Source organism: Rhinoderma darwinii, chromosome 5 (genome assembly GCF_050947455.1).
Source record: "Rhinoderma darwinii isolate aRhiDar2 chromosome 5, aRhiDar2.hap1, whole genome shotgun sequence".
Taxonomy (NCBI): Eukaryota; Metazoa; Chordata; class Amphibia; order Anura; family Rhinodermatidae; genus Rhinoderma; species Rhinoderma darwinii.
In genome coordinates this window covers 239,360,376-239,377,110 of record NC_134691.1, presented here as the reverse complement: position 1 = coordinate 239,377,110, position 16,735 = coordinate 239,360,376, and the positions used below count along the sequence as shown (strand labels likewise).

The 16,735-nt window shown below is 35.8% G+C and overlaps 1 protein-coding gene across 2 annotated transcripts in view; it reads left to right on the top strand.

Annotated features, from left to right (window-relative positions):
- The window catches only part of ADCY1 (adenylate cyclase 1), a 763,759-nt gene extending 748,545 nt beyond the window's left edge, over positions 1-15,214 (top strand). For both annotated transcript variants that reach the window (XM_075827013.1, XM_075827012.1), the window contains 2 exons: positions 3,380-3,504; positions 4,982-15,214. In XM_075827013.1, the coding sequence (XP_075683128.1) occupies positions 3,380-3,504; positions 4,982-5,320 (464 nt within the window). In that variant the 3' untranslated portion in view covers positions 5,321-15,214. The remainder of the gene's footprint in view (positions 1-3,379; positions 3,505-4,981) is intronic.
- The last annotated feature ends 1,521 nt before the right edge of the window (positions 15,215-16,735 follow it).

The window sequence follows — 16,735 nt, the reverse complement described above, 5'->3', positions numbered from 1 at the left end:
TTCCAGTGTTCTTTTAAGATTCCTTGTACTTTTTGCACTTTTGAATTATATGTGCCTAATCATCTTATAACATTTTTGTCTTCTACTGTTGCTTGTTTATTAGTTGCTAGCAAAGAATTTAGATTAGTATGCAATGTCCTATGATAAGCCTTTTTTAGGGTCTTTCTCGCATAGCCTCTTAATCAATTTTTTTCTATGTCCATTGCTGGTCGTCTGGTATTGTCCAACCGGGATACCTCTTTTCAATGTATCAGGGTGATCGCTATCCCACTGTAATACTATTGGTTGCTGTTGGTTTTCTATAGATCTTTGTTTGTACTTGTAGATCATCATCAAGCCATATAGTAAGATCTAAAAAATGTATTGCGGATTTGCTTAGCTCATTTGTAAAATGTAAACCTAAAGTGTTAGAATTTTAAATGTATACAAAATCATTAAACAGCGGGGGATCACCTTTCCATAAAATCAAAATATCATCTGTATTGTCTTCAATAAATGATATGGTGTGTGACGATACATAGATAATATCAAAAGGTTCAAGATCTGGAGTTTCCTCCAAACCCTGCTGTAATCACTAGGCTTCTCTACTTACACGCATTCTCTAAGCAGAGCTCAACAGCTTTTTCTACAGTGACGCCAAAAGACGGCGTTGTAGATTCTGAACCTGCAATGCCTGCAGTCAAAAGATTGTGGCAGGTAGAAGTAAAAGCTGTACCCCACAACAAACAATGTCCCCCCCCCCAACCCACTTGAGAGCGTAAAATATAGAGCACAAATATGCATAATACGGTAATCAAAGTATATACAAATTAAGCAGTACATCTGAAGAACATCCAAAACATCTCCCACTAAGAGTAAATTGACTATAATAGTACATCTAACAGCCTGATAACAAAGGGTAGGCAGTACAGTTATGGTCTCCTAGTCTCATCCACCTAAAAAAAAACACCCCTAAAAGGAAAGAGACCACCAAATACGTTTTTTTGTAGAAATCTAGAAGGCAGACCTGATGTATCAATTCATGGACCCCAGACATTTTCAAATTTCGCCTCAGCCTTGCGCTTCGTGTACACTCCTATGTTCAATCTAATAATTTATTTTCGCTATAATTCGATCATTCTCCGAGTATATGCTGTATCTATATGCTGTATCCAGTGCCTCGTAATCAGTTTTCTGGTCTGGTAGAGCATTCTAAGGCTATGTTCACACGCGTAACAGAAACGGCTGAAAATATGGAGCTGTTTATTTTCCAGCCTCTGATTTTCAGCTGTTTTTTAAGCAACTTGCGTTTTTTGCGGCGTTTCTTACATCCATTTTTGGAGGTTTTTCTATTCAGTCAATGAAAAACGGCTCCAAAAACGGCTCAAGAAGTGACATGCACTCCTTTTTTGAGACGTTTTCACGCAGGCGTTTTTAAAAACGGCCACAAAAAAGACACCCCATGGGAATGGAACAACATTTTTCCCATTGAAATCAATGGGCAGATGTTTGAAGGTGTTCAGCCCCCGCATTTTTAGCCATTTTTTGGGGCGTTTACGGCCCGAAAATAAGTTGTGTGAACATACCCTAAGGATACCCAAGAAAGTTCAGTAAATACATTTCTAAAAAGCTTGATTAAATGTCTATGCAGTGCTGCGATTAATTACAGCGAAAAACAAAAATATAGTGACATAGCTCTATCATTTAAATGTCTCTAATCAGTCATGAAGCCATAGTCCAATAAAATTCACATCCTGAGGCAGAGACTGCATCTGTGGCAGTTTTGACTGTGTAATCTCTTGTGAGTTGTTGTACAATGATTGTTTAATTTGTGATGATTAGTGGTACATTTAGTGTCTGGTACCTACGGTAGTAGTCACTGTTACAACCATTGTCTGGTCCTTTATGGTCAGTTGTACAGTTTACAGTATAGTTGTACATGGCTAGTTTGTATAGATACATGAGTACACGTTTTTCCACTTTTCCTACCTCCTATAAGGCGGAAGCTAATAAGAGTGGGTTAATATTAATAGCATGTGTTGTGGAATATGTACGAGAAAAGGAGAGTATGTTAGGAATTATCCCCTTCCCGCTGCAGCCAGTTTTGACCTTTCTGACAGAGCTTCATTTTTCTAATCTGACGTGTCATTTTATGTGGTTATAACTTTGTAGTGCTTTTTCTTATGCAAGCGATTCTGAGATTGTTTTCTCGTGACATATTCTACTATGTTAGTGGTAAAATTTGGTCGATACATTAAGTATTTATTTGTGAAAAATACCAAAATTTTGAGAAAATTTGCAAAAATTAGCATTTTTCCAAAATTAAATGTGTTTGCTTGTAGGACAGATAGTAATACCACACAAAATAGTTACTGGTTAACATTTTCTCTAACATCTCTACTTTATATTGGCATTGTTCTTTAAGCATACTTTTATTTTTCTTGGACATTACAAGGCTTATAAATTTAGCAGCAATTTCTCACATTTTCACGAAAATTTCAAAGGCTATTTTTTTAGGGACCAGTTCAGTCCTGAAGTGATTTTGAGGGGCCTATATTAGAAACCTCCATGAATCACCCCATTTTAAAAACTGCACCCCACATAATTGTTTTTCATATTTTTTGGACGGCATTCACCATGCGGGATAAATTACATAATAGTTTTATAGTTTGGGTCCTTACAGATACGGCGATACCAATTATGTATTGTTTTTTTTTCTTTATTCCAATAACAAAAGACTTATTATGGGGGAAAAAGCTATTTTGGGTTTTTTAACTTGAAGCTTTTATTTTTTTATAATATTTTTATTTACTTTTTTAACTTTTAGTTTTTTTGTCCCACTAGGGGAATTGAAGGCCTGCAACACCCATCACTTTACTAACACACTGCACTACCTACGTAGTGCAATGTATTAGAGTTGTCAGTGTGACATTGTCTGCAAGCCAATTAGGATCTGCCGAAGGACTTGGCAGACCAGAAGGCCAATCGCGGGGTGCCGATTGGCTAAAAACCCACAGATGCTGAGGTTGTTACTGGTCGTTGCATCTGAGGGGTTAATCGGCCGGTTTGGAAGCTAGCTCCAGTCCTGGCCATTGCAGCAGGGTGTCAGCGATAATATAAAGCTGAAACCCAGCGGTGATGGTGCGGGATCAGCTTCTGAACTCGCACCATCACCATGACGTAACTGTAATGCGTTTTGCGGGAACCACTTCCTGACTGCGCCATATATATACGCCGCATGTCTGGGAAGGGTTAAGGGTTAAACAAATCAAAGTGAACTTAAATGTAAATGTCACTGTGAGATAAAGCCATGAGTTTTCATATTTGATCACTTCATACTTCAAATTTTATGTTTAAGCCATGTAATAGTGTGTTGACATTTGTTTTTGTTTTTTTTCAGGTATCAATGTTGGCCCTGTAGTTGCGGGAGTAATTGGTGCCCGGCGGCCTCAATATGACATTTGGGGTAATACAGTAAATGTTGCTAGCAGAATGGACAGCACAGGGGTACAAGGGAAAATTCAGGTACATGTTATTCTGGTTTTCTTTTTGGTTTGCTTTTGAGACTAACTAAAACATAAGGTATTTTTATTCATAAACCTTTGCTAATTTACAGTTCCTTTCACCCCCTTGGGATTTTTACTGTTTTGTTGCATTAAAACCTTGAATTAAAATAGATTTTTAGGGGATTTGTGCCACTTGATTTACACAACATGCCTACCACATTGAAGGTGCAAAATTATTTTTACTGTGACCTAAACAATAATTAAGACAAAAAACAGAGAACTTAATAATTGCATAAGTATTCACCCCCTGAAAGTCAATACTTTTGTAGAGCTACTTTTTGCTGCAATTTCAGACGCAAGTCTTTTGACATTAGTCTCTTATTAGCTTAGCACGTCTAGCTCTAGGGAATTTTCCTATTATTCTAGGCAAAACTGCTCCAATTTCTTCAAGTAAGATGGGTGGTGTTGGTGTACAGGAGCCTTCAGGTCATGCCACAGATTCTCAATTGGATTAAGGTCTGGGTCATTCCAATACATTTAAATGTCTCCCCCTAAACCAGTCCAGTGTAGCTTTAGCAGTATGTTTAGGGTCAGTGTCCTGCTGGAAGGTGAACCTCCATCCCAGTCTCAAATCTCTGGCAGACTGAAACTGGTTTGCCTTAAGAATTACCCTGTATTTACTGCCATCCATATTTCCTTCAATCCTCACCAATTTTCCAGTCCATGCCATCACAGCATAATGCTGCCACCCCCATGCTTCACTGTGGGAATGGTGTTCTTGGGGTGATGCAAAGTGTTGGGTTTGCGCCCTACGCTGAGTGTCCCATGATGGCTAAAAAGTAAAAATTTTAGTTTCTGACCAGAGAACCTTCTTCCATGTGTTTGGGGAGTCCACCACATGGTGTTTTTCTTTAAGCAACGACTTTTTTCTGGCCACCCCTCCATAAAGCCCCACTTTGTAGAGTATATTGCTTAGTGTTCCTATGGACAAATACTTCCATCTCTGCTTTGGATCTTTGGAGCTACATCAGCGTTATCATTGATGTCTTTGTTGAATCTCTGATTAATGCCCTCCTTGTCCGGTCTGGGAGTTTTGGTGGGCGGCCTTCTCTTGTAGTTGTGCCATATTGTTTCCATTTAGTTATCATGGATTTAATGGTGCTCCGTGGATTTTTTGTACTCTCGTGGCACTTTATTATGGTTTTTAATAGTTTTGTCTTTCCTGTTTTACTAAACGCTATTTTTTGTCTATTATCTGTGTGCAAGATTTCATTTTTTTCACATTGCAGTTTTCTTTAGTAATGCTTTTGTGCTTTGTGGCAATCGTTACACCAGGTCATATATTTGTGCTGCTCACCCTTTTTGGTTATTTCACAGTACGCTTAATTGTAACTATGGCTACAGTGACAATGAATGAAGTATTGAGCAAACATTGAAACTAAAGTAAAAATAATTATATGTACACTAAACTACAATAAAACTACTTTTGATCCTAGGTAACTGAAGATGTTCATCGGATTTTACAGAGATGTGATTATGAATTTGTTTGCCGGGGTAAAGTCAGCGTTAAAGGCAAAGGGGAAATGTTAACCTATTTCCTTGAAGGAAAAGTTGATGGAATAAATGCACAAACTCGATCTTTAAACTTGGAACGGAAAATGTACCCTTATGGTAGAACAAGCGTTCAAACAAAGCTGGGTACTATCTGCCCATCAGTGTCATCTTCACCAGGTTTTGCAGTAAGCCCTACAATGGGCACACTTCAACCTTCCACATCTCATGCAAATCAGACTCTACATTACCTTCCCTCGGTGCCTGCAGTTGAAGAGGCATAAAACAAAGAAAACTTGTTTGCGCCATCTACAGTGAGCTTAATGCATTTGCCTATTCTTGTAATAAATAAGGGTTCAAGAGATGTCACAATTACAAGGATAAATTACCCAACCAAAGAGAACTATGGGGACTGTAAGAATGGAAAAAATCAAGGGCTAACAATTGTGTTAGGTGTTCAGGGAACAATGGTCATGTTCCGGTTTCTAATGTCGGGTGACTGAATGGGATTTAAGAAAACCAAATTCAACCATTGATTGCATAATGATGATGAAGTAGTATATGTATATACTTCTAAGACATACGGGGAATACATTAATCAGTGGTACTTATTTATTTTAAGAGAGGTAATGGAAAATGACTGCAAAAATAATTGTTAATGGATAGGATGTGTTTTACAAGAGATAACTAATTTCCCTTTTTGAATGTACTCCCAGTGTGTTTGCGCACCAACACGTTTTGTATGTTAATTTCATAATTCCCTAGGACCTCCACCTTTGAGTTGTTAGAATTGAACATTTTGATGGTGCTAATATTTGAAAGTTAGATCACTTGTAATGTTTAAATCATACTGGATACTTTTGCACACACTGAATGAAGTTGTATTGTTTTGTATAGGTACGGACTGATTGTTTAATCTTTCCATGCTTTTGCATGTAGCTCCTATCTTTTATGAAACTTTGATAATCCTACAGCAGCAAAATGAGGAAACAATGATTTGGACTCAGGGTTAGACAGTTAACTGAAAAGAGTTTAAATAGCAATGCTGAAGTTCAGACTTATGCGATGTATTATAAGCACCGATACAGTATCTGCATAAAAATAAAGAAATCCACTGTAAGCAAGAAGAGCAAACAATGGAAAGTTGTAATCACTACAAAAGCTTGCTCATAGCTAATGACAATAGAGACTGAAGATAATGCAACAAAGTTTCAGTGCTCTATATACCTTCAGTGTTTGCTAATCACTGGAAACGCAGCTGTTAGTTACACAATGATTTATATTTCAGTAATTAGATATTGTAAAAATTATATACAAATATATATATTTATCTTTCTTATATAAATTATTCAACCTTAATCAGGACCTTTTGCCTACTCACAGTAATTTATCTTGAGAATGCAGCATTTTATTATGACTAGTCAAATCTTTGGTTACTATTCATGAGACTAGTGGACTAATTACATGAAACACAACGAAAATGAATCATCAAGCAATATTAACACAATTTCTAAGGCTTTGTTCACATCTCAGGGTCCGTCGGAGCTTCCCGTTACAACGGGACCCTTTCGTTTTTTTCAGTTGTGCAAGGTTTCCGTCGTTTTGACAGAATCCATACCTACGGAACCCTTGCACAACTGAGACAAATGGAAACCATTGACACCAGATCCGTCATCATTGAAATCACTGGTGATGCAAACGGAAATCTATGGTTTCTGTTTGTTTCAGTCAGGGTCCCGTTCTGGCGGGAAGCTCCGACGGAACATCAGAACGGGACTGTGACGCAGATGTGAACGAAGCCTTCTTACATGTTTTGCCACGTTGTAACAATTCAAGAAATGTCAACTCGAATTCAATCACATATTAATTATTTTTTTTCAACGTTTAATAAAAAAAAAGAGGACAAGTAAATAATTTCAGGAATTATTTGCCAAATCTCAGTGCTTCCTTTCACTAGCTGCTAATGCTTGGGAGTCCTCTAATTGAAAAATAGGATACTGTGATGAGGAACTCTGCAGCCTTGTTTTACCTCTGTATTGACTACTATTTTTCAGTCAAGTTAATTCAAGCCCATGAATAGGTTGTACCAGAATCAACAATTAGTATAATTCTATATTAGAATTATAATATAATTGTCTGGTCACTAGGGTCCCCACCGATTCGGTATTAGGGTTAGATTGTGTGCCAGATGCACACAGGAGCCGCTGTAAGCCGAGTTGTCAGTCCAGCTGATTGATGGATTCGACTTACAATGGCATTATGCAAATTCTATGTATAGTGGATAAATAGAAGCTGCAGTGCTTAAACAAAACAGCATTTTTAATAAAACTATATTAGAATAATTATATGTATGCAAAACACATACATTACACAAAAAAAATGTTTTCATTCGTTTTTAAGGATCCAGAGGGTGGTATCGCTCTTCTCTATTATATGAGTGTGCATACAGAGATAGCTGACAATCATTGAGTAGGACTGCCCACTGGACTTACAAGCCTGAGCAGGGATGAAAATACTCATATCCCTCAAAACTATATATATCAATCTGCTCTGTGCCTTCTGCCCTGCAACATGCTGCCCGCTGAGTATTCGACAGGTTCCCTTTAACTATTTTTGGGTTGGCTTTTTCCAGGATTTCCACAGAGAAATTAAAAAAAATCAGTATAACATGCATTTTTATTATTTTAATTATTAAAAATTTTTTACGTGCTACTTTATCATAGTGGCAAAATACACAAGGCATCAAATTGTGATTTCTGAATTCCTATTTACACAATGTGTTTTTTACAATATGCTGCAAAAATTCACTCTTGAATGCCGCATACATGTTAAATATGACACTGCAAATACAGTTATCATTGAAAAAGCTTCAATGACCCTTTTCTTGAACAATTCCTTTAAATATGAAAATGCCCTTAGAATTGAAGCAAAAAATACTTGTCAGATACAATTACAGTATGATATACTATTATTAGATCAACTTGGTTACTTCCCACTTTTATACATTGAAATGTTTTTATAGTTCTGGTCACACATTTTCCTGTAAAAACTAAAATGCAACCAAATCAAAACCCACATTTGAATATACTGTATGTCCAAATCATCTTTTTCTTTCACTTATAACCTGGAACATGTGTGATCAATTTGAAAATATATCCATAACCCTATAAAACAGCATTTTTTATTTAAGTCTGCATTCTAAGGCCTCTGCACACGACCGTAGCCATGTGCACGCCCGTGATTTTCGGGTCGGCCGGCTGCGGACTGTCAGCCGCGAGCCGCCCACATATCGCGGGCCATGCACATGGCCGCGCCCATTATTTTCAATGAGCTCGGACCGCAGAAGACGGCCGTAATAAGGCATGTCCGTTCTTTCTGCGGTGCGGGCTCCCGGGCCATGCATGGGCCGTAAAAACTACGGTCGTGTGCATGGCCCCATAGGAATGAATGGGGCCGCAATTCTCCCGTGGATTTTGGGGGTATTGCGGCCACAAAAGCACGTTCATGGGGCCTTAGGCTTTACACAAGCAATACTTACTGTGTGTGGGTAATAGACGAACAGTTGATGCCACTATGTGACTATTTTGCAACTAAATCTCACAAAAATTTGTCAAAAAATTTGAGGTTTTAAGACTTTTTTTTTTGGGTATTCATTCAAAAACTTTAAACTGGAAAGGAAGAGCACGATAAAAAAATATTTTTACACGTCTGCAGCCGGCAAGGAGCTTTATGTGCTCAGCAATAAATAGACGAATGCTGAACGTGACATATCTTTTGTAAATAATATTTACCTCTCAGATCTTCCTGTCATCCATTTAGTATTGAGCATCCAAAGAGGATGAAGAAAAAAACTTCCTTCATAATATTCATTTCATATAGTATTTTATTAGCCCTATAATGAAAAAGCATCATAGAATCTTTTTAAGGTACAGTACGGCGCTGTGTAATAGAATAGCACTTTATAGTCTGATAATCATATCTTTCCAATGTACCTTAAAAAAAAGTAATTGGCACTAAAATGCAAGATCTGGATATTTTTAACCTGTTTTTCATGCATTCCATAGGAAACCTTGACCAACATTCTAGTACAGAATACCAGTCATTATGAATAAGTTTTTCATTAAAAGTAACATTTTAGGAGATTTAGGCAAATACCCTTATTTTTATTTACTGTTTTTTCGATTGTTGATTAGCCCCGGTTGATTAACCCCATTAAAATGTGGGTTAACAAAGAAGAATTGACCTTGAACTTGTCTACATACAGCATTCTATTGTAATTGTTATTACTGTTTTACATAAATTTACGTTTTTCATTAAATTCACATCATTTCTCACTCTGTAAGTATTAAAGGGTTGTCACAGATATAACTTTTATGACATAGCAATAAGAGATATGTATGTCATGAAAGTCTTATCGAAGGAGGTCCATCTCGTGATTATAATAATTATTATTCGGAGATACGTATGAAAGATCATACTCCAAATGAATGACTTTTTAGGTACATACTTCCGTAATTAGAATATTGTAGATCAAGGTAAACAATATTAATTTTTGCAATTTAGCTGTTGAATTATTTTAATATTGGTGAACTGTTTAAAAAGTACTTTATGACCAGAAACAGTATATAAAAATAACTATTGATTGATCTAATATGTTTTTTAGATTACCCAAATACAGAAATGAGAAAATATGTCATACTTAACAACGCAACAATAATAAATTGAGAGGAAATAATTTGCAGATCTTCAACTAACGAGATTTTTGCAGTGGCAGGGTGTAGTAGAATTAAATGAAAAAGTAAACAGTAGTTGACAAGCTAGATACAGCAGCTTAGTAGCAAGGTGTCTCTGGAAATTATTTTAGGAGTTTGGCAACTGTGGTTTAGGTTGGTTTCAAATGGCCATAATGCTGCCAGATTTTAGAGTCCATATTACGACCACAACAGCTAGACGTCCCATGGTTCTACAGAACTGAACTTAGATCACAGTAAATTTGATTAATTAGAACTGCGGAATGTTCAAGTATTGCAACCATAATATGGACAATAAAATGCACTGAAAAAGGGCCCAATTATCGTTATGAGCAGTGCAGCAGAGCTCCACTGCCTGTTCCCACTTTATAAATGGTCAAAAGAAATTCAACATAAATTTTCAGATAAAATATCTTGATCTGTAGCTAGAAATTCCATTGTTATATTAAACATGGAAAAGCTCATTCCAAATATGTTCGTAGTTGAGTCTGTTGCTTGCAGAAGTAGCTATGCCTGGTACTGCAGTGTGTTGTCCACCGAAACTACACTGCCAGGTGCCAGCAGAGTTGCAGTGATCCATGTACCTAGGGACATGTCGACTGGAAGACTAGACCTAAAAAAAATCCTTAAAAAGTAAGAGATACAATAGATACAATATTCCTTGCATATGATATATGTTGCCTTTCCTTTTTTGAAGAAATAATTCCTCAACTGAATCCGAAACCCTATGATGTAGCCAAAATATTATATATACTGTAACCATACAATGAAGCTAAAATTTTTTATAAATTTCATATTTACAATTCTACTTCTAAAGTACTGTACTGTGTCCAATGTATCGCTTCTTTTCCCAAAACTTTTTAGTATGAATTTGTGGTGGTACAGGAACAAAACATATGGCAAAAAATCTAGAACTACGTTTTGTTTTACTATATATCAGAAAAAGAAAAAGCATGCTGCCATTTGACTAAATGTCAACCAAACTGACAACAATGTACATGTCATCTGTTTAGAGGACCTGTGTTATAATGAAGTTTAGAGAAAGTTTTGTCATTTGCTGTGGTGCAAAAGTTTGCATAGCAAATGCAAGTAGAACAGGCATTCTTGGTGATATGTATTAGTCATACATTTAGCCTCTGCTGTGTTGGGGAGTTACCAACTAGTTATGATGGATATGCATTTCCCAAATATGTGCCTATTAACTAGATTGCTCCCTTTATAAGCAAAAGCAATTTGATTAATAGGAGAGGTTTGGGAATAAAATTTAACCACAAACCATAAAATGCAGTTGTCATTTATAGCTACTGTATTCTAAGTACTGAGAAAAGAGAAGGGCTGTTGTGAACATCTTCACAATTACCCTATTCGTTCAACCATTCCCACTTGTAGAGGATGGATTCAGCTTATAAATATACATTTAAAAATGACTATGAATACAATCCTGAATATGTAAGTGAAGGTTCATAAAAGTCCTATACATGTTATGGAGAACATTGGTAGTAAACTGTATAGTATCAGTAAATGACGAAACATTGCACAAGTGTGCATCAAATTCACCAGTGATGAGAGTGGTTAGATACAAATGTTATTAGTTAAAAATGGAAATGACTTCTACAAATTTTGTAAGAAAGATACCATATGAGTCTTCCAGTCTAACCAATATTTTTTTATTTTTGTACTTAGTTCCTCAGTTTTTATAAATGTTATAAAGATTTATTGTGTTTACAAGCAATATATCAATAAAGAATGACTATATTTAGCATCACAAATAATCTAAATGACAAACTGATGACAGAAAAAGTTTCAAATATTAGTAGGAAGAGTGGTATTATTTATTTCTCTGTACCGCTGTATATCAATGGGACTTTGTACCACATACAAATTTGAGTTATTTTCGTCTGCAAGTATTACATATATGTAACTGATATTATAGGTCAAAATTTTATGCAGACATAAGGAGAATTTCCTTGGCAATTATCTATTTGGCTTTTCTCAATTCAGTTGTGGCAGCCATATATGCAAAAGGGATAAGAAGTGCAGCCATATTGGTTCGAATTAGCTTGTCAGAAAGTAAAGATTAGCTATTATTTTGTAACCACTTTTATAAAAAAAATTAAAATAACCGCAAAATATATCAGAGGTGACCACCAATATGGCTGAACTTCCAGTCGCAAAAATAGATGCCACAACTTAATATAGAAAAAATTACATGTTAACATAATTACCAAATTTTGGCTGCTGCTTTAACTTCTGATTTTTTAATATATGGCAAGTTTTACATTTTGGATCAAAATTCTTTTTATGTACCTATATGTTGGAATGCATGTAGATAGTATATCAGTCCAAGAAGGCTCAGTCTGGTTAATATTTCCCTGTTTACACAGTGCTGCCGACTAGCTACCATTTTTTTTGTCGCATAAAACATGCAATCAGCCAATGAACGAGCATCTCTTTATTGGTTTGTCCACCTCTGTTTACTTATGTTTGAAATTCATGAAGGTTTGTAACTTTTAATTACAAGTAAAAAAAATCTTTAGCTGTAATGTTAGACAGTGTATTCAAGGCAATTAAACTGTATCAAAAGACTCAGCTCACAGTAGATTGGCACTGGCATTGGTCAAAGAGAAGGGAGAAACCAGTAGTCTGGCAGCATATATAATAATTTTTTTCTAAAATTAATTAAATAACATCTTAGCGACTTGTAGAAAACCATGAGACCTCAGAATTAGTGATGCTTGATTAATTTGGAATAAAGTTGAAATCATCTCTATAAAGACCTGTGTAACATAGCAGGAATTGGGTTAGATTAACACAGTGTAGTTTTTAATTTGTATTTTTAAGCCCAAGTAATAAGACCTCATGCACACTTCCATGTGCCGTTGAACGGCTGCTAATGATGGTTCCGTGAATCACAGACCGCACATGGATGGCTACTGTGTGCAGCCCGTTATTTCATGGACCAAATCAATGCAAAGGCCGGAACTGTTCCATCAAAAACGGGCAGGAGTAGGACCTGCACTACTTTTGACGAAACGGCCACACGGTTCCGTTAAAACAACGAAGTGTGCATGGCCCCATTGAAATGAATGTGTCAGGGTGCTATCAGTTAAAAAAAAACGGAAAGCACCCTGAAAAAAAACAACTGAAGTGGGCATGAGGCCTAAGTTTGAGGGTAAGTATCTCTTTCACACTCCTGTTTTTGGCCATAATATGCCATAAAACTGGCCCATTTAAACCTACCATTTCAGTGTTAATGTGGACCAGTGAGTTAAGCCTAGTAAGGCAAAGTAGAGAATTAATGTAAGCTTATTTACTATATCTAAAAACTTGCCTGGTGATATCACTCAAAACTAATAGCGTATTATAGGAAATCATATGTGATCGTTGTCATATACAGACTGCTTTCATGATAAAAGTATTGAGGTCTAATTATCCTTTCTTATTAGCATTTGTGCTTACATATTCTGCACTTCTCCCTCAGGTTCACTTGCATGCAGGTGTATTGCAATAAAATAGACAGTAGTTCCATTACTTAAGCCTAAGTAGCTGATGGCATTTTAGTCCTGCCAGATTTCTCATTACCAGTTATACAGAAGCTATGACTTGCAAATATGCATTCGGAAAAAAACATGCATCTGCCTTTGAAAAACATAATTGGAGAAAACATTTTAGCATATATTTATACTAGAAATTATATAGATGACATAACTCTATAAACCAACCTTACATTTTAGAAATATCAGAGTACTATATTATAGCGCGTTCTTGTGTTAACCAATTTAATATGTCTTTGAGCTGCTGGAAAATATTTGCATTTCCTGTATAACGACAGGTTTATCATTACTGCTGACAGAATTTCAACGGGATAGTGCACTGTAAGGTTTATACCTCTCCATAATCAATTGTTTACTATATCATATTGTTCATTGTTTCACTAGGTTCATAATTATATAAAATATAAAGTGATCAATTCAATCATTTGTAAATATAATAAATGTGTCCCAAGTGGTATTCTGTCCTTCAGAATTGCTATGTGGGTTGAGCCAACTATTGCAATGATTGTCAATGTATTTTGTTACAAAGCACAATGTTTGATACAGATTTGCACATTCAGCTACAATAAAGGTGTTACATGTGTACAAATATATTTGCAAAAATAAATACTTTTTGAAATGATGTTTAAATGCATGATGTTACTTACAAAATAATTATGAGAACATATTTTAGCTTTGGCATATTAGCATTTCTTTTCATTATGTCCAGTCTCATCTCAGTAATTTAGCAAATCCACTGTAGAAGAATACATTATTTATTTACACTGCAATTTCTGGGCACTGCCACATGATGCATGGATTAAGTAATTGCTCCTAGAAACACTTATTCAGTATAGACTGCAGATACTCAATATTAATGAACGTCACAAAGTCTAAATACTGTACCTTAAAGCAATGCACAATGTTGATGTTGATATTGTATTCTATATACATAGAGTATTATGTAATACTTATTTGGTAATATATCCATCATTCCCATTAGACATATTCCATTAATATTTTGTATCGTTTTGCTAATTCAATTATCCCACAATTTTTTAAATGTAATGAATCATATCAAATTGCCTTATTTATTTTCAATTTTGTACATTGTTAATTGTATTGGCCTTTGACATAGCAATCACTTAGGGAAAATTCTTGCAATGGAGATTTTTTTGTAAAAAAAATAATATTTTGGTTTAGCTGTGAAAGGCTGACGCATGTAAACTTGTACAGATAACAAGCACTTTTAATAGAATCAAATAATTTTTGTAAAAGTTTTACATGTGCATGAATATAAGATATGAGAATCCTTGTATTTTACTTCTACTGTACGTAGGTATTCTGCATGCCACTCCTGCCTGGTATCCTGTCTGGTTTCACTTATGAATAAAAACTCTTTTTTGTAGAAACACTTTTACATTCCTATGAATTGCATGAACTTTTAGCAAAAACAAGCATAGGAACTTTAATTTTGGAACATCTCCTGCACTTTAGTGTTACTAGCATGTTAATATACTCTGTTTTAAAATATTTTGCTTACAAACAGTAATTTCTTCTCAAGAGCAATAACTTGTGACACAGACATGAGTGGAATTAGTATAACTATAGAAATGTGATAATATTGTTAAAAACATGTTTTTGTTATTCTTAGGACATCCATTGGTAAAGCAGAAGTTGCTTTTTTATTTAATTTGTAATTCTAACTTTTATTTATGTCAGACAGTCAAAAATAGACAGCAAAAATGTTTTTCTTAATAATTATTTGTTGATGACTATATTTCAATCCATATGCTTTGTTATTGCAGTAGGTTCTAAAATCTAGTTTTGGTCCCTGATGCAATAGTTAGGTGTATTATAAATTGGAGATTAAATTGTTTTGATTTGCTTGTGAAAAATAAAATTGAGTTAAATCTACGAGCATAAAGTACTTATTTGTAAGTATATTTGATTTAAATAATTTTTCTGAATCATGAATTTCTTTGTGTAAGACACAACCTGGAGCTATATAGATTCTACTACAGAGGCACAGCAGCTGACAAGTGAATACGGAAATATGTGTATCTCATTCATGAATTTTAGCCAATGAATAAATTAGCAAGTCAGTCATAAAAATGTAAAACATGCTCCTGGAGAATAAGGCATCCAAATTTATATATGTTTATCTATTTATTTATATACTTGTTGTTGCTTATGTAACTCCAACATATTCTGTAGCCAATATATTCAGCAGCACTGTACAGAGATTGTCATCACCCACATAGGTCCATGTCCCCAATTGGGCTCGCATTCTATATCTTCAATTACAATTATATACACTAGGCAAAATGTCATAGATAGCCAATTAATCTATTTGTATGTTCTTGAAATATGAGAAGCAACCTTAGTACCTGGAAGAAACCCATGCAAACACAGTGACAACATACCCAAAATCATAGTGCTGCAATTATAAACAAACCATTGCCAAATACCTGTAGAAAGGGATCTAAGACAAATTTTATGTTTTAAACCAATACCCAAGTGCATGTTTAACATTAATTCATTCAGGACACATGGCTAGAATGCTCGCCATGTGCGGCAGGTACTTGCCGCATTAGGACAAGCAATATCGTCATTGAACACCATGTGAACACAGACTATGACAGGACAGGATGGGAGGCGGTTTCAGACATTTCTTGGCGCTGACTCTGATGCGGTTTCCCCGTCAAAATCATCAGTGGAAAAACTCATTGTGAACTGGGCCTAACACTTAACACAATACTCTACAGATTCCCAATCCAGGGAGAACCCCCCGATTCCCTCAAAATCTCATCAATTCCAGATACCCCAAAGCTCCTCATATTTATGTAGCTGGTTTAACTTTTTAGCTGTTATCTTCTCATACGTTTTGATTTTAAGAACAATATTTCTCCGTTCCTGAAAAGAGAGGGGAGACTCTGCGAACCATTTCCTTGCAATAATTAATTTAGCGAGCAGTGATTGTTTAAGAGAACTTCGCCTGTCAAGGAATCACTACTTGAGCAATTCCCCAAAGTGCAAGTTTATGTAATTGCTATAAAAGCAATTCCCCAAAGACAGCTGGAGACTGTCTGGATCAAGCGTGCAGGTAAATCAGCTACCTCAATTCCGTCACCACTCTGGTCAGCAGAGTCTAAGGCTACTCTATGGTCTTCACCAGAGCCCACCATAAGGCAGGTTGGATTTGGCTGCATAGAACCCAGGTTGCTTTTATAGAATACGGTGTTGGACAGGAGGTGCAACTGCAGGCAATACCAGAACGGATAACCAGACAAGCCAGAGGGGTAATCAGCAAGCAGAGTGCAAAACCAGGAGATACTAAAAGTCCAAATCAGTGAGCTGGGGGTAAATTCAAAGCCAAGCTGAAGTCCAGTTCAAAGAAACCAATCAGTCAAGG